The sequence below is a fragment of the Saccopteryx leptura genome, chromosome 10, assembly GCF_036850995.1.
Source record: "Saccopteryx leptura isolate mSacLep1 chromosome 10, mSacLep1_pri_phased_curated, whole genome shotgun sequence".
Lineage (NCBI taxonomy): Eukaryota > Metazoa > Chordata > Mammalia > Chiroptera > Emballonuridae > Saccopteryx > Saccopteryx leptura.
The window spans coordinates 24,597,193-24,623,697 of record NC_089512.1 but is presented as its reverse complement, the minus strand read 5'-3'; the positions used below and the strand labels follow the sequence as shown (position 1 = coordinate 24,623,697).

The window sequence follows — 26,505 nt, the reverse complement described above, 5'->3', positions numbered from 1 at the left end:
AATTATTAGGGCAAGGACTCAAACTGCATGCTATGAGTTGTTAGGCTCTGACTGACTCCATCTTGGACTGAACAGAGACCCCAGACCATACTATTGTAGAGCTGAAGGCCTGAGCACAAAGAGAATATTTCTACAGCTGCAATGATTACCTACATAATTGGCACAAACTGAAACACAGTGATTTTTCCAACATTAGAAGGAACCGCAACATATCTATGATGAGGTCTGGGAAGAAAAACCAGACATCTGGTTTAAAGCCAAATACAGAGGCTTTTCTGATTTTGTACCATTGCTAGCGGAGGAGCACTGAGAAAGAGCGCTGACACCGGGACCAGCGAGGGAAAGAGAGCACGCCGTGTATCCGGGACCGTGTGGGTCCCCACGGCGGAGGCCGGAAGGAGAGCACGCCGTGTATCCGTGTATCCGGGACCGTGTCGGTCCCCACGGCGGAGGCCGGAAGGAGAGCACGCCGTGTATCCGTGTATCCGGGACCGTGTCGGTCCCCACGGCGGAGGCCGGAAGGAGAGCACGCCGTGTATCCGGGACCGTCTCGGTCCCCACGGCAGAGGCCGCCGGGAGGACAGCGATGCTGCTCACACCTTGGCTCCCTCCCATTCATTCTTTTCATAGAATATATGATTATGGCCAAAGTGTCTACCAAAGAAGTTAAATCAACAGCACTAATGTTTTCATTAAAGGAAAAAAGTACAGGCTTAGTGTACTAGAATCCAGTAACATTTTAAGATATCAATAAGAATTCTAGTATTTAACAAACCTGCGTTTCTCAATGCATTTTTGCTGAGACAATTCTCAATGTCAGATGTTAAACAAACCTGACCCCTGCCTGCCCACTAAATGCTGGTAATTAGTATCTTCCAGTCACCAAGACAATCAAAACTGCCCTCCTCCAATGCCTAATCCTCACTGGGGTGAGACGGGGCAGGGATGGAGCGTAGGTATAGATCCCAGTGAGAGCCACTCGTCTAAGCCAGCCTGGTGGGCCACGTGTCCATTCGGATCTCAGTCTGTCTCGATCTTCTCCTTAGAATTCTCATAAAAAGGAATGCAGCCTCAGAGACTAGTGGGCCCCAAAGTACCCAGGATTGTAATATACAACTAAAAATTTCAGGACAGGCCTTCAATTTCTACTTCATCTCAAAGCCCAGCGAGTTTCTTTCAGTGGTCGAGTTCAGTTTCAGCTCCACTGGTCGTCCTGCGACTCAGCTGCACTGAAAACATTTACGTAGGTCCTGAGCTGTGAAGTCCAAAGCCTGCCAGAAACTCTAAGTATAATTTAGTCTTATAATGTTAATCTTTCCTGAAATTTTAACTCCATTTGTGTCAAATACTATTACCAGTTTCAGTCTGGCTTGTTAGCTGGCACTGGTGTGACCGACCCTCCTGGTTGCCTGAGACTAAGGGGAGTTCTGGACTGTGGAACTTTCCATGCTGAAAGCAGGGCAGTCCCAGACACACGGTGCTATCTGGTCACCCCTCCTGGCACTCAAATATTTGCTGAACAAAGGCAGATCTGATTCCACTAAATCTGTGACACTTCAACAATGAGAAATTATATAGTACAGTCTCCAGCTATCATTCATTCAATTTCCCTGTCATATGACTAAAAAAAAAAAAATCTGCATTTCTTTGAATAAATTCAGCAATGTTCACAATTTTCCCCCTCTATAGTTTTAAAATCTCTATGCTCAGATGTCTGTAACTACAAGCAGGAGACACCATAATTGATCCTTCCAGCCTTACCTCTCCTTTCATTACAGACTCATCCACTGTATTACCTACTTGACATCTCTACTTGAATATTTAATAGTGTATCAGTTATAATTTTGCAAAATAGACAGTGATTTATCCCCTGCTATCTGTTACTCTCCAAGATTTCAGTCTCCATTAATACTATTTCCATTCACTTAGTTTCTCAAACTAAAACTTGTAAGTCACCCTGATTATTATTTTTTTAAAGATCCTATCTATTCATTTTAGAGAGGAGGGGAAGGGGGAGAGAGAGAGGGAGAGGGAGAAAGGGGGGAGGAGCTGGAAGCATCAATTCCCATATGTGCCTTGACCGGGCAAGCCCAGGGCTTCGAGCCAGTGACCTCAGCGTTACAGGTCGATGCTTCATCCACTGTGCCACCACAGGTCAGGCTCACCCTGATTCTTTTCTTTCCCTTATACCCCACATCCAATTCATTAGAAAGTCCCGTAGATACTGTTTCAAAAGTAGATCTGGATCCCTCTACTTCTCCCCAAACTCGCATTTATCAAATGTTTATCAAGTCCCTGAATGCACCAGCACTATTCCAGGAGCTAGTAACACAGGGAGCAAAACAGAAAAAAGGCCCTGCCCCATGAGCTGACCCAAGCCACTGTCAGCTCTCACTTAGACTAATATAATACACTTTCTAATTGGTCTCCCTGCTCTCTCCCTTGCCCCATTCCAGAACATTCAGAATATTCTCTTCACAGCAGCTAGAGCAATCTTTAAAAATATTCTTCTAGCCTGACCAGGCAGTGGCACAGCGTCGAACTGGGATGCGGAGGACCCAGGTTTGAGACCCCCGAGGTCGCCAACTTGAGCGTGGGCTCATCTGGTTTGAGCAAAAGCTCACCAGTTTGGACCCAAGGTCGCTGGCTTGAGCAAGGGGTTACTTGGTCTGCTGAAGGCCCACGGACAAGGCACGTATGAGAAAGCAATCAATGAACTACTAAGGCGTCGCAACGAAAAAAACTAATGATTGATGCTTCTCATCTCTCTCAGTTCCTGACTGTCTGTCCCTATCTATCTATCCCTCTCTCTGACTCTCTTTCTGTCTCTGTAAAAAAAAACAACAAAAAACCAAAAACTTCTTTGTTTAAAACCTTCCAATGGCTTTCTATCTCACTTAGAATAGAGTCCAACTCTTCATCACAGTCCTCCAAGCCCCATGCGCTGGCCCTGCCTGCTCTGCATTACTATTTTCTGTGTCAAAGCTACTCCTGCCAGACGTCCTCTGCACATGTGAGTTCTTGTGCCTGAAATACTATTAACCAGATAGTTTCAGGTCCCAGCTCAAGTGTTATCCCCTCAGATGCTTTCCTTGACCACTCATTCTATGTAGCTGCCCGCCACTACAGTTGCTTTTTATTGTATCACCACGTCTTATTTTCTTCTTTACACTCACCTTTGTTTTCAGTCTACTGTCTGTCTAACCTACTAGAATGAAAGCTTCAAGTAAAAGAAGATCTGTATCTACCTAGCTCGCTGCTCTATCCCCAGGGCCTGGAACAGAATCTGGGGAGGCAAGCTGAGAGGCAGGAAGGAAAGAATATCCTACAGCAACTCAGCATGTCTCTACAATTTCTACAGCCTTGTCCACTCTGACTGCTACTGACTACTGAGTCTCCATAGTCTGGCTCAACTTCTTTCGGTATTCCACAAACTGTCAACGGGTAAGCATACACAGATAAAGAAAATCCAATCTTGGTAACTATTTTCATCGTATTATAAATTAACTCTGCCACAAGACGACAGAAGATGAAAACACCACACTTTTCTTCTGACCTAAAAACAAACAAAAACACACTGAGATTCTTTTCCTCTCTCACAGAACTTATATATGGCAACTAAACTCAACTTTTCTGTTTACTCTCTTCATTTCTTACTGAGACTGGTTACTGTAGCCTATAGGTATTCATACATACTCACAAATTAGATTTTTACTAAAAATCTAAAGTGAGCCATAATTTGGTCTTTGGGTTGCATGTCTGACCTCCAAATTCTAAAGGACTGAGACTTGTAAGAACTTTCCTGTGGGAGAGTTGTTAAAATTTTACTGTGATTTTAAAGTATTTTAGTTGTGACTTTTAAATGTCTAATAGGTGAAGAAATAACTAGTTCCACGGATTTCCAAAATGATCAATGAATTTAAAAACATTATCTTATTTAGGTACTTAGCCATTAACAGAATAACGAATGCTTCCTACATGAACTGGGGAGAAGGAACCCTTGAAGAGACTTACCTCTTCAAAGCCCATTTCAAATAAACATTCAACGGCTCCTCTGACTGGCAAGAGTCTAGTAGAAAAGGCTGTGTTTCCAATCCGGATAGATCTGTACTTTTCATCATTAGGGTTTCTGGTTTAAAAAAAAAAAAAAGGTTTGAATATATATTATGTGTAACAGTTAATGTTCTTCAAAACGTTTTTTGCATTCCTTTTCTCATTTGATATTAGCTCTACTCCTACAAGAGAGGATGAATCCCAACTTTAAAGAAAGGGGGCGCACCACCTGGCAAAGGGCCTGATTTTGTGATTCTCCGCTCACTAGACAGGCACTGAACCTCGCTGTTGAGTTCCACAGCTGAAAATATTAATGCTGCCCTAAGGAAATCTATGCGACACTTTAAGCCTGTGCTATCAGAGCTAGGTACCTTTACGAGTTTTTAGGTTACTAAGAAAAAAACCTAGCCTGACCTGTGGTAGCACAGTGGATAAAGCGTCGACCTGGAACACTGAGGTCACCGGGTCAAATAAATCCCTGGGCTTGCCTGGTCAAGGCACATAATGGGAATTGAGGCTTCCTGCTCCTCCCCCCCTTCTCTCTCTCTCTCTCTCTTCCCTCTCTAAAATTAATCAAATCTTTTTGTAAAAAAGGAAAAAGAAAGAAAGAAAAAAAAAGTGATAGGTAGAATTTGGGCCTTGACTTTAAAGAAACAAAACAAAAACCTATGTAAGCCCCAGACGGGGGAGAAAGTTCTGTCTACTTTGTTCTGATGGAGCTCAATCACCAAGACCCAGAGCAGGACGCAGAGGTGGCGGCTAATAAACATATGTGAAGTAAGTGAATAAAAGGAACCAAGAAGCTAGAGAGTGGGTCACAGGGCCTCAAAGACTTCACTTCTGAAACATGAACCTGGGTACACCTTTAAACTCACCTGATTTTCTTCCTTCCCTAGACCAATAATTGTATTTACTATAATTCTGCTTCAGCTCAAGAGATATGTGTGTGTGTGTGTGTGTGTGTGTGTGTGTGTGTATGTATATATATGTATATTCTCACCACATAAAAACATACATAAAACTATAAAATAATCCTAAATTCATCAAAGTTACAGATAAATGAGGCATCATTTCATGATATTCAACACATTCCACAGAGTAATAAATACATCAGTACCAGCAGGATGATATATTCTACCAGTATAACACAGCTTGAGCTATTTTAATATATTTTTCCCAATACCTTCCAGATTTCTATCTACATGATCAAAGCCTTTCACTGGGCTTCATTTTCTAGTTTTTCTTCCCTCTTTCACCACTGTTCTGATGTAGCTTATTATTTTTATACATGTTTCAAAGTAACTGTTGATATAAAACTTCCTTGCTATAGGCTTTGTAGAGTTTAGATTTGCCTCTTTAGTTTCTAGTGAGCAATTTTCTAACTTTTTACAACATGGATGGACCTCATATATCATTTATCTGTTTTTCTCACTAAAAGCAAATTGCAACCTGACCAGGCAGTGGCGTAGTGGATAGATCATCGGCCTGGACACAGAGAACCCATTTGAAACACTAAGGTCACTGGCTTGAGGGGGGCTCTTCTGGCTTGAGTGTCTAATTGCCAGCTTGAGCATGGGATCATCGACATGACCCCATGGTCACTGGCTTGAGCCCAAAGGTCTTTGACTTGAAGCCCAAGATTGCTGGCTTGAGTCCAGGGTTGCTGGCTTGAGCGAGGGGTTGCTCGCTCTGCTGGAGCCCTCCCCCCCCCCGCCTAAGGCACCACAATGAAGAATTGATGCTTCTTATCTCTCTTTATCTGTCTCTCACTAAAAAAATAAATAAATAAAAATTACAAACAAAATATTCCTCTTTTAAAATATGTTGAGCAGAATCAGCCATAGTCTTGAGCACAGACTGATGCCAAAAGTCCGCCCCTGAGGCCCTCAAAGGCTTAGAGACCTTGGCGACAAGGCCATCGTCAGACATCAAGTCCATTGGATTCCATCCTAAAATCCTAAAATCTTGTATTTTTATTACCAATTAAAAAAGTTGCTTTGTAGGTCATTTTAAACATTATTATTTTTCTCTGTCTCATTCGAGACAGAGAAAGGCAAGGGGAGTAGTGGGAAGCATCAATCTGTAGGTGCTTCTCCTATGTGCCCTGACCAAGCAAGCCCAGGGCCTCGAACCAGCGACCCTGGGGCCGCGAACCAACAACCTCAGCATTCCAGGTCAACGCTCTATCTACTGCGTCACCACAGGTCAGGCAGATAAAAAAAATTTATAGTCTTTCTGAAAATCTGTTATTCTGAGTTACATGTAACTTTTCAAAAACATCTATCTGCCTTAGGAACCATCTCTGACACTAACTCTAGTATTCTCTGCAGCTGACAACAAGGGAAACACACACGTACTTGTTTAACACAAAAAACTGAATAACAACAATAAATAGCATATGTGCCAGGTCTTCTTTTTCTATCTTTTGCAACAACCCTATTAGGTATTTTTTTCCTTTTAAGAATGAGAAAACTAAAGCCTAGAGAATTTACATAAGTTGCCTATAATCACACTTTTAGGAAATGGTGGGCTGGGAGTTAAACCCACTCGGTGGCGCAGTGGATAGAGTGTCACCCTGGGACACAGAAGACCCAGGTTCGAAACCCTGAGGTCAAAGGCTTGAGCGTGGTGTCATAGATATGGTTCCATGCTTGCTGGCTTGAGGCCAAAGGTCGCTGGTTTGAGCAAGGGGTCACTGGCTCAGCTGAAGCCCCCACCTTCCGCGTCAAGGCACGTATGGGAAGCAATCAATGAATTAAAGTGCCACAATGACAAGTTGTTTCTCATCTCTCTCCCTTTCTGTCTGTCTCTCTCTCTCTCTCTCAAAAAAAAAAAAAAAAAAAAAAAAAAAAGAATCAGTCAGTGAATGCATGGATAAGTGGAACAAATATCAGTTTCTCTCTGTGTCCCTTCCTCTCTCTCTCAAATCAATTAATAAACAAATTGAAACAAACAAAAAACGGACAAATTTTCTAACAAACCCTATATGGAATGCCAGTAAAACTATTACAGATTTTTGAGAAAGTAGCTATTACTGAAGACAACCCATCTTTATTTAGAAGTCAGTGAACTAGCCTGACCAGGCAGTGACCCAGTGGATAGAGCATCAGACTGGGGTGCAGAGGGCCCAGGTTCAAAACCCAAAGTCGCCAGTTTGAGTGTGGGTTCACCAGCTTGCGTGCAGAGTTGCTGACTTGAGTGTGCAATCATAGATGTGACCTCATGGTCGCTGGCTTGAGCCTAAAGGTCACTGGCTTGAAGCCCAAGGTCTCTGACTTGAGCAAGGGGTCACTCACTCAGCTGTAGCCCCCTGGTCAAGGCACACATGAGAAAACAATCAATGAACAACTAAGGTGCCACAACTAAGAACTGATGCTTCTCATCTCTCTCCCTTCCTGTCTGTCCCTATCTGTATCTCCGTCTCTTTCTCTGTCACACACACACAAAAATCAGAAGTTAGTGAACTGAAAAAAGGTAAAAGGTTTAAATCCATTGCCTACTGTGCATGCAAATTAGCATATATTTTAGTCTATAATTTCATTAGTTTTAAGTCTTAGTTGGGGAATAGGATAAACATCATCCAAAACAGAAATTTAAAACTTAGCCAAAAGTATTATTTTCTCTTGGTTGTAGTGACAAGTATCATTGCTTAAAAAATAAACAATCCCCCGCCCCCCCCAAAAACCTGCTAATGAAATTCTCACTTCAGTCTCATTCTATGAAATCCTATGTCAGACCAACAGGCAAGGGTTATCATGACATCACTTACACCAGGGGTCCCCAAACTTTTTACACAGGGGGCCAGTTCACTGTCCCTCAGACCATTGGAGGGCCGGACTATAAAAAAAACTATGAAAAAATCCCTATGCACACTGCACATATCTTATTTTAAAGTAAAAAAAAGACAAAAACAGGAACAAATACAATATTTAAAATAAAGAACAAGTAAATTTAAATCAACAAACTGACCAGTATTTCAATGGGAACTATGTTCCTCTCACTGACCACCAATGAAAGAGGTGCCCCTTCCGGAAGTGCGGCAGGGGCTGGATAAATGGCCTCAGGGGGCTGCATGCGGCCCGCGGGCTGTAGTTTGGGGACCCCTGACTTACACCATGCCCTGTCTCTAAAGCTAACAGATTTCCCCAAACAGCAGAAGGAACAGAAAACCTTGGTGTTCTCAAGTCTCAAGTAAGTTTCTGTAATGTAGTGTGGCTAGAAATAAGAAATCTGAAGCTTTTATTAAGAGGTTAACAAGTTACTGTACTTGAAAGAAGAAGTGTCCTCCTATCCCCATACCTGAAGGAGTTTAAATTCTAAGAATATGAGGGCAAGGAATGATACTAGTACTTAAGACAAACCAAAAAGGGTAGTTTTTCATACCATCTCCAGCTCTATGAGCTCCAAACTCCTAATTCCCTTTTTAGATAAACACTTTTAAGATCAGAAACACAAGCCAGTTAATGACTGTAACATGAACTGACAGCATGCCAAGTTTCTTTGTGAGTTTGGTGAACATTCATAATGATAATTATGATGCCAAGTCATTATTTGCCTGAAAAAGTTTTTCTTTCCTCAAAACACCTTGCTCTTAGAATTTTTTGGTTTCCTTGCACTGAAAGCAGAAGTAAATCTTTAATTATAATGCCACCTCCCTTTTCTGAATAGTGAGGTTTAAGCAGTTGGGTGACTTCCAAGTGGGAGGTCTGGGCTGATGGGTTCTGGAGAACTCAGCGATGAGTTCATTCATTGTAGGAAGCCGATCAACAACTGCTGGTTGACACAGTCACAGCAAAGAAAAGGTGCAACGATACTTCCCCCTTTAACTTCTTGAATTCATTTGGTTTTTTATCCCCCCCCCCCTTTTTCTCTGGGGAGTGTGTTTGCTATCATTTATGGCACAGGGACAATAGCACTGTACTTTCCCTGTAGATTTCCAGTATTTTCTATGGAAGTGAGACAGAGGGTGTGAATTCCACAGAAAAGTCTATAAACACCTTTACCTAGGCCCATAGACATAGGAGGCTGGCTATGATATCCCCAAAAGGGGCTAGATCTATAGAAAAACTCCCTCTTGAAATCCTATTAGGAAAATATAGATTGTGACTTATGAATAGGTAGGATTCAGAGACTAAACACAAAAGCACCTTTCAGCCTTAACCCAACCCATTACTTAACCCCCCCAGTCCTTTACTCATTATAAAAGAATAGAAAAACTTTCCGTTCCTCACATAGCCTCTCACATACCTAGCCTTCAGGTAGTGGAATGTTCTGGGAGTAACAGTTGGGATTACTAATAGATGAAAAATAGTAGACAAACATAGCTTTTACTAGACAATAAGCTGCTAAGTAAGATAGAATCAACAGGGTCTTTTTAGAAGCTTGCGTCAATATTGTTGTTGCTGCCGCTCGTTATTGTATAACTGTACTTAATGACTTACCACCTGATTCATAGCTTAAAGAAATGTACTAACCCTTTCCTGGAATATTTACTCATATTAAAGCAAAAATAACTGTTAATCAATATATTCCGCATACCATGTAATTATAACTTCAATGTATTCTGCATACCATGTGATTATAACTTAGTGTATAAAAATAAAGCTATACTAGGCATTGGCAGAGATGCCTGGCAGATGAGCTAAAAAAGAATTCGGCTCTCTCACTCGATTCGTGCCGATTCCTGTGGGACCCCTGGATTCCCCCCCGGGGGCTGGACCCCGGCAACTCATGCAGAGTCCACTGGCATGCTGGCACTCTGAAACCGCTTGGGGTGAAGATGAGTTGAGAAAGGGTCACAGAGGAAGAAGCCAGTCTCCATAGGTCACAATTGTGTGGCTGTGTATAGTGCACATACTCCACCCTATGTAACATCTAGCCCATAATAAGGGCTATGTTTTTCCTTCCATTTACTTTTAAATCATGAATGTTGCCTATATGAACACTATTATAACTGCTATAGTTTAAAACACTGCACTTGTAACTAATGTCTCTGAAATTGGGTCACGCGAAATCTATATAACCTGAAACTGAGAGGGATTTCCTTTTAGACTTCCTGACCATATAGCCACCACATAGATCAAGTGCACCAGGGGCTGAGGGGGTACAGAGAACCTAGATAATCATCCTAACCTGATACATGAGGCAACATACTAAAGCACCTGGCACCTGAAGCTCTGTTCCATTTCCTCCCCCACACATCCTGTCGTTCCTAAAGACACCACATCATAGGATCTAAGAGTTGAGGTGGTAATCATTCAAAATGAGTAATTCAACTTGCCTCCCAATTCTCCAAATCTGTAAGGTCCCTTACAGCTCTAGAGCTGTACTTTCGTCCACAAGAGAATGAAATTCGTCTTAACAAGGTGATTATCTTCACAAATTCTGATTTAAAGAATCATTTTGAAAGTTGAATCCAGACAATAACATGAGAATTGTAACTTGTAGGTAATACGGTTAATAATGTTTCGAGCAATAAAATGGACAGAAAAAAGACCATAGAAAAGTGAAAAAGAAAGCACTTCAGTTTAGAAACAGTTTAATGTTATGATAGTCACAAAATGTTAAGAAGAAAACATTTTATCAGTGACTAACTTCTGATAAGAATATGGAAAAGGAAGGCACCCCGTTGCGTAAAAATCCAGGCAGTGGGAACGAAAGGTTGCTCCCGTTTACGTCCGGTCCTGTAAACACTGTTCGACCAGACCAGCGGATCGGAGGGAGGTGTTGGGGGCACGCCTTCCCCTCGCCCTGCCCTATCCCCGGGGCTGCCAGTTCGCCCCGAGCACCCCGACATCAGGTGCCAAGTCACAAGTGCAAAGAAACTTCCTCTTCTCGAGCGGGGTGAGGCCCGCCGGCTCTCCAGGCCCCTGCCCCGGAGCCGCAGCCCGCCCTGGTCCCCCGACCTCGCCGCCCGCCGGGGTCGAGCCGGGCCGGACGCCCCCAAACCCAGGCCGAGCAGGCGCCGCGCCGCGCCCCGCCCGCCCCCGCAGGCCGGTCGGATCGCGCAGCCGGGCACCTGAGGATGTTGTCCGCGTAGGTGAGCAACAGCTTGGAGGCCTCCAGAAAGGTCTCCGGGGTGTTCTGGCAGAGCTCGGCCACGGCCGGGGACGCGGAGTCCGAGGAGCTGCCAAGCGCCGCCGCCGCCGCCATGCTTGAGCGCCCGCGGCCGTCGCCGCCCCTCGTGCGCGTGTCCCGCACTGAGCAGGCGCCTGGGCGTGCGGCGCCGCTGCGGCGAGCCGGCGGGGCAGGGCGGGGGGCGGCGAGCCGGCAGCGCGGGCTGGGGGGGCGCGAAAGCCGCACGGAGGGGCGGGGCTTGGTCGGCAAGGGCTGGGGGGGGGGCGCCAAAGCCGCACGGGAGGGCGGGGCTTGGTCGACAAGGGCTGGGGCTTGACCAGCGGAGGGGGCGCGGCGAGCTGATGGGCGGGGCTGGGGCTGGGGGTTCCGCCAGGAGGGGCGGGGTTTGGTCCGAGCGGCTGGGGGCTTGACCCGGGTGGGGCCCGGTGGGCGGGGCGGGGGGGGGGGCTCAGCCTGCGGGGACGCGTGTTGGTCGGGAGGAGCAGGGGTCTTCATCCCGGCCGGTGGGGGGGCCGCGAGTCTTGGGCGGAGGAGCTGGGGGGCGCCAGTTCTCGAGGGTCAGGTACTCGCCTTGGCGGGCTGGGGGCTGTGGCGGGACGGTCAGGGATTTTGACCGGAAGGGTCAGGGGCTTTGATTCGAAAGGGTCAGTGCCGGGGAGGTGGAGTGGGGGAGGGGAGCTGTGGAGGATTGGCGGGGTGCCTGGTACCTGATGCTCGGAACCCGGGGCGCTCAGAATCCCGCCTCGGAGGTGGGGAAACCCCCTATCCCTACAACCACTGCTTTCCTACGAATAAAAATCTTACAGCTTCCTTCTCGAAGACGGTAGGCCTTCCTGGATAGCGGTGGTGCAGGACTCCAGAAAGGAGCAGCAGACGTTCAAAAACAACCGAGTGTCTGTAAAACTCTGCTGGATTTCTAGTATTTGAATTATTATCTAGAATTAGATGAATGTTTGAACATCTCTTGTATAAGTCCAGGCTCCAATAGTATGGTGGCTCTTTAAAGAAGTTTTTCAAACTGCAGGTTGCAATGTAGTGTTTTATGGACTCAATTTACCTTATGGTGTGACCAGCATAAAACACATACATAGTAAGGACAAAATAGAATAGAATGGGGGAAGAGGAAAGACAGTGAAAATCTACATCCCTCATAGTAAGGGTAAGTATTATTTTGTGACTCTGTAGGTAGATCATGTGATCCGTGTCCTTTAGTCCTTTTAGAAGATCCTAACCTCTATAATCCATTCTCTGCCTTACCATGCCCTTCTTTGCAGAAATACCTTTCCTGACCTCAACAAATATTTGTCTTGACCTTATGTTTTTAAGAGACGTTACTTGCCTAAGTAACTTCTTTAACTGTTCTTGATACTTATCTTTTGTTTGCTTGTAAAATTTGAAATATTCTTCCAGTATCCATGAGCAAGGCCCTGAGCTATGCCATCTACTTTAATTACTGTTCCTCTGCCAGATATCTGTGTGAAGTTTTTAATAAACATGTAGGTTTTCAGACTAGCTTCCAAGGACAGTGTTTTTAACTGATAGTATGTTACCAGCTGCTATAACTAAAAATTTCAATGACAAAACAAGAAATAACTTTCTTACTCACAAAATACCGTTTCCCTGAAAATAAGACATCCCCCGAAAATAAGACCTAGTTCAATTTTTTTCAAGCTTAGAAATATAAGGCCTCCCCTGAAAATAAGACCTAGTGCATCTTTAGGAGCAAAAATTAATACTATGTAAGACGCTGTCTCATTTTCAGTGAAACAGGGTAGATCAGGGGTCTCAAACTCGCGGCCGGCGGGCCACCCGCCGAACAATTTTGTGCAGCCCGCAGACTAATCCACGAAGTTCAAAATATTTTGGATAAAATTAAGTAAGCCTAGGGGCCTACTTGTATTTTTCATTTATCTAGCATCCTAGCTAGATAGTAGCTTAGTTAACAGCAGTTGTGATGCGAACTACAGTTTCTGGTCGTTTTGTGACACTGAGTAAACTGCATGTACGATTGTGCTTGTTGTACTGATTTTTTTTTTGTTTTCAACTGCAGTGAGAAAAGTGTTGCGTAACAGTTGCCTTTTGTAGACCTAGTGTGGCCCGCGGAATGGCTGTGATCTTGCTCTGCGGCCCACATGCTGAGTTGAGTTTGAGACCCCTGGGGTAGATTGTTGTACATGGAAATAGAGTCACTAGAAATTCTTGATGAATTCAGAATTTGGATGGTTATGCTGATGTTTGTGATGACATGACTACAGTATATTTAATAAATGTTGATTTTTTTGTTCAACAATAAATGTGAATTCTTGTTCATGGAGAAGTAAGACATCCCCTGAAAATAAGACGTAGCATGTCTTTAGGAGCAAAAATTAATATAAGACATTGTTTATTTTCGGAGAAACACGGTAGTTTAAAAACACAGGTATCATTAGTCATGGGACAGTCTTCCTCCCTGTCATGACTCAGGGACCCAGGCTCCTTCCATTTCAAAAACTAGAAGTCAAATATTTTCTGTAAAGGGCCAGAGAATAAATGTTTAAGGCTTTGTGGACATAGAGGCTCTCTTTCAACTATTTAATTGTCTCTGCACGTGTAGTTCCATAAACAATACTTTAAAATATATGAGCTTGTCAGTGTTCAAATGAAACTTTATTTACAAAAACAGGTAGCCTGCTAGATTTGACCTGTAGTTTGCTAACTTCTGCCATAGACAGATTTATAGAGACTCTTGCATTTAGTTAGTGATTGGACAAAAAGGCCTACCTGCTTAACCACATGAGCCCAGAAAGGATATACAGCATTTTCTCTACCATGTTGTTGGCAAAAAGGAAGCCCCATCTAGATAAAAGGAGGGGAGGCTGGGAAATTTAGTCCCTAGCCGACCGGGTACCACCCTATAAATCAGGGGTCTCAAACTCAACTCAGCATGTGGGCCGCAGAGCAAGATCACAGCCATTCAGCGGGCCGCACTAGGTCTACAAAAGGCAACTGTTACGCAACACTTTTTTCACTGCAGTTGAAAACAAAAAAAAAATCAGTACAGCAAGCACAATTGTACATGCAGTTTACTCAGTGTCACAAAACGACCAGAAACTGTAGTTCGCATCACAACTGCTGTTAACTAAGCTAATATCTAGCTAGGATGCTAGAGAAATGAAAAATACAAGTAGGCTCCTAGGCTTACTTAAATTTATCCAAAATATTTTGAACTTCGTGGATTAGTCTGCGGGCTGCACAAAATTGTTCGGCGGGCCGCATGCGGCCCGTGGGCCGCGAGTTTGAGACCCCTGCTATAAATGATGGAAGGTTGGGGGACTGAGGTAATAACTAGGTATTTCTACCACAAATTATATTCCTCTTAATTTTTCTTTTTTTCATCAGCATACTTATTTATTCTTATAATAACTGTAAAAAGGTTATTAAATACTCTATGGAGCCTTACCTGTGGCGACGCAGTGGATAAAGCGTCGACCTGGAACACTGAGGTCACCAGTTCGAATCCTGGGCTTGCCCTGTCAAGGCACCTATGATGGGAGTTGATGCTTTCTGCTCCTCCCCCCTTCTCTTCCTCTCTCTTTCTCTCCTTTCTCTCTAAAAGTGAATAAATAAAATCTAATAAAATAAGTAAATAAATACTTATACCTGTATGGTATTTTTTTATTTTTTATTAATTTTTTTTAAAATTTTTATTTATTCATTTTAGAGAGGAGAGAGAGAGAGACAGAGAGAGACAGGGGGGAGGAGCTGGAAGCATCAACTCCCATACGTGTCTTGACCAGGCAAGCCCAGGGTTTCGAACCGGCGACCTCAGCATTTCCAGGTCGACGCTTTATCCACTGCGCCACCACAGGTCAGGCATTTATTTTTTTAAAAGCAACACTTTTTTTTTTTTTTTTTAGAAGAAAAGTGTTTGTTTGTTTTTTTATAATTTTTATTTATTCATTTGGGGGGGGAGAGAGAGAGAGAAGAAAGAAGGGGAGGAGCAGGAAGCATCAACTCCCATATGTGCCTTGACTAGGCAAGCCAGGGTTTTGAACCAGCAACCTCAGTGTTTCCAGGTTGACGCTTTATCCACTGCACCACCACAGGTCAGGCTAAAAGCAACACTTTTTAAAAAATTTTAAGTAAAATCTTAGGAGGAAATCCAATATATACAAAACACTAAAGTGACCTGACCAGATGGTTGCACAGTGGATAGAGCAGCAGCTTGGGACACTGAGGACCCAGGTTCAAAACCTGGAGGTCACTGGCTTGAGCTCGAGCTCAACAGCTTGAGTGCGGGGTTGTTGGCTTGAGTGTGAGATCACAGACATGACCCCATAGTTGCTTGAAGCCCAAGGTTGCTGGCTTGGCTGGAGCCCCCTGGTCAAGGCACATCTGAGAAAGCAGTCAATGAACAACTAAGGAGCTGCAACTATGAGTGGATGCTTCTTATCTCTCCCTTCCTGTGTGTCTGTCCCCATCTGTCTGTCTCTCACCAAAAAACCCCCACCAAAGTGGTGATACTCTAGAATTGAAGCAGGAGAGAGTGTGTGTGTGTGTGTGTGTGTGTGTGTGTGTGTATGTGTGTATTAGAGGGACAGAATGTCATCACCTTAGCCATAACCTTGACAGAGATAATGACCTTGTAGTACTTTGTGGGGAACCTGCAACCACTGTGAAAACACAGTGTACTAGGCCCTGGCTGGTTGGCTCAGTGGTAGACCGTCGGCCTGGCGTGCAGGAGTCCCGGGTTCAATTCCCAGCCAGGGTACACAGGAGAAGCGCCCATCTGCTTCTCCAACCCTCCCCCTCTCCTTCCTCTCTGTCTCTCTCTTCCCCTCCCGCAGCCGAGGCTCCATTGGAGCAAAGTTGGCCTGGGCGCTGAGGATGGCTCTGTGGCCTCTGCCTCAGGCGCTAGAATGGCTCTGATTGCAATAGAGCGGTGCCCCAAATGGGCAGAGCATCGCCCCCTGGTGGGCGTGCTGGGTGGATCCCGGTCAGGCGCATGCGGGAGTCTGTCTGACTGCCTTCCCGTTTCCAACTTCAGAAAAAACACACAAAAAAAACCCCAAAACAAAGGGGAAAATAAAAACAGTGTACTATCATAGACTTAAATTATTGTGATAATACTATACAGTTCATAAAATTGTAGAAATTATTTCAAGGTGAGTCAGAATTTTGTTTATTTGAAATCACCTGAAATTTAAATCCTTCCAAATTACTAATCTGTTAAAACTCTTGAGTAATTACAGTTTCTCTTGGATACCACCATTTAGAAAGCTAACTAAGGTGATTTATTATAAGGGATTTTGACTCATTATTTTCCCCATCTGCTTCTTCCACTTAAGTCCAGTTAAAAATTCTTTAGTTTCCTTTAGAACTTAAATTGAATGTATTAAGCTACCCTTAATCTATTTATATCCACTATTGCTTCAATCAACTAAAGGATGTTCTAGTATTAATTCGACTTTGAACTTCCATTCTTTTACTTGATTTTTTTTGGGGGGGGTAGCTCTGAAATAATGAATATTTTTCAGAATTCTAGCTTTAAAGCACACCATCTTTAGAATCGACACATGGTGGCACTATTCTTAAATGTAATAGGAAAAAAATAACCCATTACACTTCCCCCACTATTGGTTTTATCATAAAAAATAAAATGCTGAACTCAATAAAGACCATCAGCAAGAAAGGGGCTGAAGCCTTCCAGGAACTGGTATGATGATTCACCAATGTTATTGCATTAAATGATTAATCAACAATTATTTGTTGAGCACCTATTGTGTGCAAAGTAGTTTTAGATAGGTGACATGAAACTTTTTAAGGAGGAAAGACAAAATGCTAATAAATTACAGACAGTTAGCCCTTTTAGTTGAAACAAGTTATTATAAAAAGAAAAATAAAGCTATTTGGTAAAAAGTGCACTAAGTGGTCTGTATGTGCTTATTCATTCATTCCTTAGATCAGTCATTCACAAAATATAAAGTGCTAGTAAATGCCAGGCTCTGGTTAGCACAGGCCCTGCTTCAGGGAAGTCATAACGAGTTTACAGCAGTGTTTACCAGCAGCACCAGCAGCATAAGGGAACTTGTCAGAAAGTCATTCTCAAACTCCATCTTTAAAGGTGAGGACTAGCAATCTGTGCAGCAAAAAGCCCTTCCGGTGATTTTAATGAACAGTCTAGTTGGAGAACTAGCTTAGAGGATGGAAAATGTCACTGTGGGCCAGTTTCATGAAAGAAAATTTTGAATAGTACCCTTAAATTTGGAGGTTAAGGAGGCAAGGAAGGGGAGGATTTCCTAGCTGTTGGAGAACCCCTACACTTTTTTTTTCTTTTAGAGAGAGAGAGAGAGAGAGAAGGACAGACAGGGACAGACTGGAAGGGAGAGAGATAAGAAGCATCAATTCTTTGTTGTGGAACCTTAGTTGTTCAATGATTGCTTTCTCATATGTGCCTTGACCTGGGGGGGGGGGGTGTTCCAGCTGAGCCAGTGATCCCTTGCTCAAGCCAGTGACCTTTGGGCTCAAGCCAGCGATCATGGGGTCATGCTTGTGATCACATGCTCAAGCCAACAACCCTGTACTCAAGCCGGTTTGCCCACATTCAAGCCATATGAACATGCACTCAAGCCAGCAACCTCGGAAACCCCCAACACTTAATCAGGGATAGCATCTAGCAATGTTTTCTCAACATCTGTATCTCCCTTCTCCGCCATTACTTTACTTAAGGGCCTCATCACCTATCATTCAGTCTTAAGTCTTCCTGTGTCCCTTCCCATATCCCGCAAATCCACCAAGCACACTGCTGCAACATTGATCTTTCTAAAGTACACATTTGGTCATGTTATTTTTCTGGAAAAAGTTTCCTTGTGCTGACCCTTGTCCACATTCTAAGGTCAAATCATGTCAAGAACCAGGCAAATAACTTCAATGTATGAAGTGGCTTTGTTCAGACAAAAAGGGGTAATAGAGACACTGGTGAAGGGAATAAGTTTACCACCTATTTCCTAGAGGAATTCAGGTTCAATAAAAGATTGCAGTCCAAATTGGACGAGGACTGCCAGTCTACCATCTCTGACGTAAAGGATCTGTTCCCAAATCTTCAACATGACACCCGAGACTATTTAGGATTGGCCCCTGCTTTTACTCTCTTGCTTTCACTGTTGTTTTGTCGTCTCATACCTCAAATTCAATATTGGTCATTCTGAACTAGTAGTTTGTGTCAGATAACCACATCTCCAGGCCTTCATTCTACTCCACCTGTCAGGGTGCCCTTTCCCACCCAATTTACTAGACACGCATCTCATTTTCAAGGTGCAGCTCAAGGATTTACTTGTTTGAAGACATTCTTGAATTTGGAAGGTAGCATTGACCTACTTGTCCCTTTTGTGCTGGTATAATAATTCTTTTTAAAGATTTTATTTATTGATTTTAGAGGGAGGAGAGGAAGAAAGGGGTGGGAGAAGTAGGAAGCATCAACTCACAGTAGTTGTTTCTCATATGTACCTTGACCGGGCAAGCCCAGGTTTTCAAACCAGGGACCTCAGCATTCCAGGTAGATGCTTTATCCACTGCACCACCACAGGTCAGGCTAATAATTCTAATATATTCTTCTGTAATACCATGTTTCAGTAATTTGCACATATGCTTCCATGGCTGTCTCCCTCTATTAGACTATAAACTTTTTGAAAGCAAGAACAGGTCATAATTATTTTTGTATGCCAGCTTCTAGCACAAGGTAGAAAGAAATAATGTTGATGAAAAGAAAAGTACAATCTCAGTTAACAAAGATGAAAAAGGAGAAGCTAAATCCATCCAAAAATAGTGAGAAGGTTAGTTTTGCTGGATGGAAATGTCTTTAATGGAGAATGGGAGCCCGATCTGGATAGTTTGGAATAAGATTACAAAATATTTAAGTAAACCTAAGAAGTCTGAACAGGAGGCTATGGTAAAGTGGAGTGCCTCTGAAGATCTTGATACAAGAAAACACCATGATGTTATATAGCGAGGAATATGGTACTAAATCTTATACAGCTTTGAAAATATGAAATTTCCCACCCCTTTCAAAATGAAAGGAAAGGATATCAGAGGTAAAATGGAAAATGAAACGACCTTTGTGGTTTTACTTTTGTAGGTGATTTTATTCTTTTCAACACGATTTTAATTGATTTGTCACTTCTTATCCCAGATAACTTTGTGATATTACAAAAGAAAAAAACTGCACATTAAAACTTATGTTTCATATGACTTTGGCTTTAAAAAAAATTGTAGGTCTTTTCACACTATGATTTAAAAATATTACAATAAAAGAACAAGTTTGGGTATTTCTCATCAAGTTTTAAGTTATAACTACATGTGTTTATCTTAAAGTAACTATCATCGAGTAGAAGTCATGCTAAGAAGTGACTGAATGAACATTGGGTGAAGGATGATTTAAGATCATACTGGGTCTGACCAGGCGGTGGCGCAGTGGATAGAGCATAGGACTGGGATGCTGAGGACCCAGGTTCAAGACCCCGAGCTCGCCAGCTTGAGCGCGGGCTCATCTGGTTTGAGCAAAGCTTACCAGCTTGGACCTAAGGTCGCTGGCTCGAGCAAGGGGTTACTTGGTCTGCTGTAGCCCCACGGTTAAGGCACATATGAGAAAGCAATCAATGAACATCTAAGGTGTTGCAACAAAAAACTAATGATTGATGCTTCTCATCTCTCTCCGTTCCTGTCTGTCTGTCCCTATCTATCCCTCTCTCTGACTCTATCTCTGTCTCTGTAAAAAAAAAAAAAAAAAAAAAAAAAAAGATTATACTGGGCTTCACTGAACTATGTTAGACAAAAGATATGTCGAGACCCATTTCAACCCAGTTCTAACCAGGAAAAGCTAAACTTGACCCTGATTCTTCTCTGGACCTGGAAAAAAAGGCCAAGCACTCTAGTTGGAAACAATCACTTCAAGAGACATTGCCCAGAAAGAAGCAAAAAGGTTGGGAGGTTCAGATGCAGATTATATAGCCAATCCTTTAAAGAACAAAACTGGGAGGGCCTGTGAGCAATAGAGATGGTTATCTAAAGGCCACCTTGCTGATTTCTTGCCTTTCAAAATATTTTCGTAGGCCTGGCCTGTGGTGGTGCAGTGGCTAAAGCATAAACCTGAAACACTGAGGTCACTGGTTTGAAACCCTGGCTTGCCTGGTTAAGGCACATATGGGAGTCGATGCTTCCTGCTTCTCTCCCTTTCTCTCTGTCTCTCTTTCTCCTTTCTCAGATGAATAAATAAAAAAAAAATCTTTAAAATATTTCCATATTATATTTCCACTCACAGATTCATAGCCAGCTCTGAGCAAATAAAGATACTGAATTTTTCAGACACTGAGAAGTAAACTTCTACCCTCTTCTGTTGTCTCTGTTTTTGTCAGACATTGGGTGTGATATTTTGAGCAGTGCTCCAGATCCAGCAACAATTTTTCAAAAGTAAAAGTAACTATTATTGCAGAAACATTATTTATTGCATAAAATATAGTCCACAATGCTAAACAAAAATAAGGGGAGGGGGAGATTACATTACAACTATCATACATCCTTGTTTGCAGACCTTAAAAAAAAAATGGATGTACACTTCTTTGTGTATCCTATCATAGTTTAAACATCTTTCCAAATTTATCTTCATTTAGAACATTATTTTAAATAGCTGCACATTTAGATGTACCCACAGAATACATATCCCATTTTCTAGTGTTGGGCATTTTGTTTAGTTCTTTACTATGGTAAATAACTCTAGAAGGTACATTAATTACTTTAAGACTACAGTAATTTCCTTCTGTCCTAGGAGGCCAGTAGAATATGATGACTGTTTTTTCTCCCACAACAGGGGAACATGTGAGCATTATCATGACAAAAACAAATGCCCTTTGTGATGGGCAAAAATGCCATCTCATCCCGTTAGGTACGCATTCTTGATTAACTTTCCATTCCTAAGGTCGCGAGAGAGGAGATTCCTCGAGGTCACCGAACCCAGCGCCTCCCACTGTCTTGACCTCCACCAAAGTGACCCGGAGAAAGGACAACCGGCCGTAGGGACTCGGAAGTAAGGCATCCATGCGCACGCGCCTGCGCGTGCGCACGCGGGTGTTGTCGTCAAGGACGGCGGCTGCGCGAGCGGCCGGAGGGCTAGTTAAAGGTATTGCCTGCTGGCTATTGTGGTTATTCCTCCTCTCCATCGCCAAATGGGGTCGGGATTAGATAGGGATAGGGTCTAATCACCTGAGGTCTGGCTTCTGTTCCTCTCGACCGCTTTCTTACGGTGTGTGATGGTGATTGAGAGGCGCTGCGGGGGATTGGCCACACCTCTTTGCTCCCCGCCCATGGCCTCCGCTGTCCCCTAAACCCTGTTACCTCCACGTTTTGAAGATCAGCAAAGCCCACTTACTCCAATCTCAAAGAATAAACCCTGAATTGTGTTGAGTGCCACTGACACCCGAAATGCTATTTAGAATGAGGCCTCGGTAATCCTGAAAAAAGATTCTTCCTGCAGCCCATTATAAGGCTCAGAGTGCCTTTCTATTTTTCATTGTATGATTCTGCTGTGGTGAATTGAATGAATTATCATTTCACCTCTTTGTCTTGGAATGTCTGAGGGTGCCCACAGTCTAAAAAGGGAGTTAAGTCCTAACAAGTGGTCTAGTGATATTAGCTGATGTAACACTATTTTCCCTGTGCTTATTAACAGCTGACACCTAACACCTGAATGAACATCTCGGCTATTGTTTCTTACTTAGGCCTTGAAGCTATTTAGACAAAATTACCAACCAGGCGTTTTGTGGTCTGTTACCAGAGTGTGTTTCTGATCATCTGAATCTCAACCATGTTTTCAAACTGCTTACAGAATATTCTAAAAATTACAAACCCTCATCTTCTATATTCAGGATTATGTCACCAATTAATAATAAGAACTAAAAGGAGATTGTTCGGAACTGTGCCAACACCCAGATTGCACAGGCGGGTTGTCATTACAGGCATTGGCTTAGTGACTCCTCTTGGTGTCGGAACTGAACTGGTTTGGGACCGCCTGATCCAAGGAGAGAGTGGAATTGTTTCACTGGTTGGTGAAGAATTTAAGAATATCCCTTGCAGTGTTGCTGCTTATGTGCCAAGAGGCTGTGATGAAGGTCAGTTCAATGAACAAAACTTTGTGTCCAAATCAGATATCAAGTCCATGTCTTCTCCCACCATTATGGCCATTGGGGCCGCGGAGTTAGCCATGAAAGATTGTGGCTGGCATCCTCAATCAGAAGCAGATCAAGGGAGTACTGGTGTTGCAATTGGCATGGGAATGATTCCTCTTGAAATTGTTTCTGAAACTGCTTTGATGTTTCAGACCAAAGGTTACAATAAAGTCAGCCCATTCTTTGTTCCTAAGATTCTGGTCAATATGGCGGCAGGTCAGGTCAGCATTCGATATAAACTGCGGGGCCCCAATCATGCAGTGTCTACAGCCTGTACCACAGGAGCTCATGCGGTGGGAGACTCGTTCAGGTTTATAGCCCATGGTGATGCTGATGTGATGTTGGCTGGGGGTACGGATTCTTGCATTAGCCCCTTATCTCTTGCTGGGTTCTCCAGAGCCCGGGCTCTGAGCACAAACTCTGATCCTAAATTGGCATGTCGACCATTTCATCCAAAGAGAGATGGTTTTGTAATGGGAGAAGGTGCAGCTGTGCTGGTACTGGAAGAACATGAACATGCTGTTCAAAGAGGAGCCCGGATTTATGCAGAAGTTTTGGGCTATGGACTCTCAGGTGACGCTGGTCACATAACCGCCCCCGATCCTGAAGGAGAAGGTGCCTTAAGGTAAATACTTTTTTTCGCTTCATTCAAATTGTTTATTCAAATAGATTTTTTGTATGTATGTGACAGAGACAGAGAGAGTCAGAGAGAGGGACAGATAGGGACAGACAGACAGGAAGGGAGAGAGATGAGAAGCATCAACTCCTTGTGGAGGCATCTTAGTTGTTCATTGATTGCCTTCCCATATGTGCCTTGACCGGGAGGCTACAGCAGACTGAGTGACCCCTTGCTTGAGCCAGCAACCTTGGGCTCAAGCTGGTGAGCTTTGCTCAAACCAGATGTGCCAGCACTCAAGCTGGTGACCTCGGGGTCTTGAACCTGGGTCCTCCATGTCCCCGTCTGATGCTCTATCCACTGTGCCACCACCTGGTCAGACTCAAATAGATATTTTATTAGCGTGTCAAATTAGGTGAAATTGTACTATCTGACCTTAGTGTACGGTATCTGTTGTTCCATTTCAGACTAAACAGTGTTTTTAAGTTCTTTGCTTTAACATGTTTTAAGTATTTGAAAGCATTTGAAAATTATTACAAAAATTCAGTTTTATTTAATGTCAAAAGCTGTGAAGAAGGCCACATGTGTCTTTGCTGGCTTTTCATACCTCCAGTCATGCTTAAAAAATGTCAGACTGCTCCCTCCCACAATCCTCCTCTGGCCCTTCATCAGACTCGGACAGTAAAGATGTGTCTGGTCTGTGCTTCATTTCAGCAGGGTTCTGCTGTTATTAAATCGGCACTTCCCAACCTTTGAGTATCCAGGGTTCTTATTAAAATGCAAAGTCTGAGTCTGTAGACCTAGGGCCGTTTGAGCTTCTGCATTTCTGACAAGCTCCCAGGTGAGGTTAATGCTGCTGGTCTCAGGACCATACTTGGAAAAGCAAGTTGCTGGTTGTTATAGAAGAGATAGTGATTTAAGTTAAAAAGAAAAAATCCCTGTTAATGTGTCAGATAATAGATTAGCCTGCTTAGATCATATTATATTGTAACCAGTTAAATTAGCCAAGGATTGGCAAACCTTTCTGTAAAGGGTCAAGTAGTAAATATTTTCGGCTTTTTGGACCATAGAGTGTCTGTGACAACTACTCAACTCTGCCTCCTAGTGAAAAATCATTTATAAACAGTGCATAGATGAATGCGTGTATTCCAGTGAAACTAGTTACAGAAACAGGCATCTGGCCAGGGCCACAGTTTACTGACCCTTGAAGTATACTTTTGAGTCTTAGCGCGTAGTTGCTTGCACTAGAAATGTGAAGTAGCCAGCTAGATGAAGAAATAGTTATGTTTAGATGAAACCTTTCAGTACACTTTATGTTATATTGTAAGTTGCCTCTTACGGAAATTATATGCAGCCCAGAGATCAGGAAATTAAAAAGAAAGTGTTGACATCCATAAGCTTTTCAGTGGTTCTTCTGTATAAATGTTTTATTTTTGGACTCGTTTGTTTTTGGCTTGGCTTTGACCTTCATTTATTAGAATTCTTACTGCCTAAAATAAAGAGGATTTTGAAAGGTTATTTGAAACACTGAAGTAATAGTGCAGACATTTTTAGATTATTGGGACATATGCCAAGTTTTACATTTAAATATGAGAGAGAAAATTTTAACATAGTTATAAATTTTTTCTCCCCGTTTTAAATCTCCATTCACATGCATGCACGCAGGTACACAACCCCCACTGATAAAAATTCCTAGAAGAAGTAGTATTTTAGCTGGAATCAGTGTGTTCTTTTTCCCCCAAGGGAAAAAGTCATTTCGGATAAGTGGAAATATATTTTGTTAGAGATTATAAAATTCATAGGCTGATATGTTTATCTCTTGGTGATGAATCAGTCCAGGGTACCGGGGGTAACTAATTATTCCCAAGCAGATGGCATTCTAAGACAAATGGTAATCCAAGATGGGGTTCTGTTGTTAGACAAAGGTTTATTTTCATCCAGTGTACTTGAATGGTTCTTTCTCATAAGCCGTGCACATAATGAAGCCCATGTTAAAATGACACTTGGTTCTGATCAATTTCCTGTTACTCTATTAGATGTATGGCTGCGGCCGTAAAGGATGCAAATGTACGGCCTGAAGAGATTTCCTATGTCAACGCACATGCTACTTCCACACCGCTGGGAGATGCCGCTGAAAACAGAGCTATCAAACATCTTTTCAAAGACCATGCCCATGCTCTTGCCGTTTCCTCAACGAAGGGAGCCACGGGCCATCTGCTGGGAGCTGCAGGGGCGGCTGAGGCAGCGTTCACTGCTCTGGCTTGTTATTACCGGAAACTACCGCCTACTTTAAACCTGGATCGTACAGAACCAGAATTTGATCTCAATTATGTTCCACTAAAGGCACAGGAATGGAAAACTGAGAAAAGACATATTGCGCTCACCAATTCTTTTGGTTTTGGTGGTACCAATGCAACACTTTGTATTGCTGGCATGTAGGACAAATCGGTGGTAATTAAACATTGATTTTTTTTAATGTTATAAACAAATTATATTAAGTGGAGAAATTCTATGTTTATATAAATGCATATACTTCTATATCAGCATCTGGATACCCTTTATCTGTGTCAGGGTGTCTCAGTCCTGGCACTACTGATGTCTTAGACTGGATGATTCTTTGTTGGAGAAAATTGTCCTTCACATGGTAGGTACTCCATATCATCCATCCTACCCTCTACCCACTGGATTGCGGTAGCAGCCCGTTCCCCAACTGTGACAACTAAAAATGTCTGTAGATATTGCTTAATGTTTCCTGGGGTGGGGGGCAAAAGGGTCCCCATGAGATTAGCACTGGTCTCTGCTTTTCTTATAAGCTAGATCAGTGGTTTTCTTTTTTCTTTTGTAAAGATTTCATTTATTCATTTTAGAGAACAGAGAGAGAGAAAGAGAGAAGTGGGGGGAGGAGCAGGAAGCATCAACTCCCATATGTGCCTTGACCAGGCAAGCCTGTGGTTTTGAACTGGCAACCTCAGCGTTCCAGGTCGACGCTTTTTCCACTGCACCACCACAGGTTAGAATAGATTGATGGTTTTTAACTGCAGGTCCGTGGACAATTTCATGCTGGTATGCAAAAGAGTTAACCACCCTGATGTATTAAATCAGTGGTAGTCAATCACTAGTGGGCGTTTCAGCTTTCATGGTGGGCGGTAGCGAAGCGATCAAAGTATAAATAAAAAGATTTAACTATAGTAAGTCGTTTTATAAAGATTTATTCTGTCAAACTTAGCGAAAATCCGACATAAAGTACTTGTTAAGTAATTATTATTATATGCTTTAACTTGCTGTAACTCTGTTTTATAAATTTTATAAAGTAAAGTTACTTCCCTACTTCATAAATCACCATTACTGTGGAACTGGTGGGCGGTTAGAAAATTTTACTACTAACAGATACAAAAGTGGGCGGTAGGTATAAAAAGGTTGACTACTCCTGTATTAAATTATTATATATACCCAATGATGATATATCTGTAGTCTTTGCACAACAGCAGGGTAGTTACCTCATTCACAGACCAGAATGAAATTTCTGGCAGAATGGCACTGGTCCGTTGACCAGCAGTTGAAAAC

At 42.9% G+C, this 26,505-nt stretch overlaps 2 protein-coding genes across 8 annotated transcripts in view; one reads left to right on the top strand and one right to left on the bottom strand.

The window, feature by feature from the left end:
* NGLY1 (N-glycanase 1) overlaps positions 1–11,347 on the bottom strand; it is a 54,756-nt gene extending 43,409 nt beyond the window's left edge. For both annotated transcript variants that reach the window (XM_066350846.1, XM_066350847.1), the window contains exons 1-2: positions 11,072–11,347; positions 4,015–4,129 (exon numbers count right to left, since the gene is read on the bottom strand). In XM_066350846.1, coding sequence (XP_066206943.1) covers positions 4,015–4,129; positions 11,072–11,205 — 249 coding nt within the window. In that variant the 5' untranslated portion in view covers positions 11,206–11,347. The remainder of the gene's footprint in view (positions 1–4,014; positions 4,130–11,071) is intronic.
* Positions 10,701–26,241, top strand: OXSM (3-oxoacyl-ACP synthase, mitochondrial). 6 transcript variants are annotated; one of them, XM_066350856.1, is made up of 4 exons: positions 10,701–11,092; positions 21,080–21,280; positions 22,116–22,950; positions 24,978–26,241. In XM_066350856.1, the coding sequence occupies exons 2-4, from the start codon at positions 21,199–21,201 to the stop codon at positions 25,378–25,380; spliced, it is 1,320 nt and encodes a 439-aa protein (XP_066206953.1). In that variant the 5' UTR covers positions 10,701–11,092; positions 21,080–21,198; the 3' UTR covers positions 25,381–26,241. The 6 variants fall into 6 exon arrangements, with proteins under 6 accessions (XP_066206953.1, XP_066206949.1, XP_066206954.1 ...); XM_066350852.1 differs by having other exon boundaries at positions 10,702–11,092; positions 21,830–22,950; positions 24,978–26,239; XM_066350857.1 differs by lacking the exon at positions 10,701–11,092 and adding an exon at positions 11,651–11,692.
* The last annotated feature ends 264 nt before the right edge of the window (positions 26,242–26,505 follow it).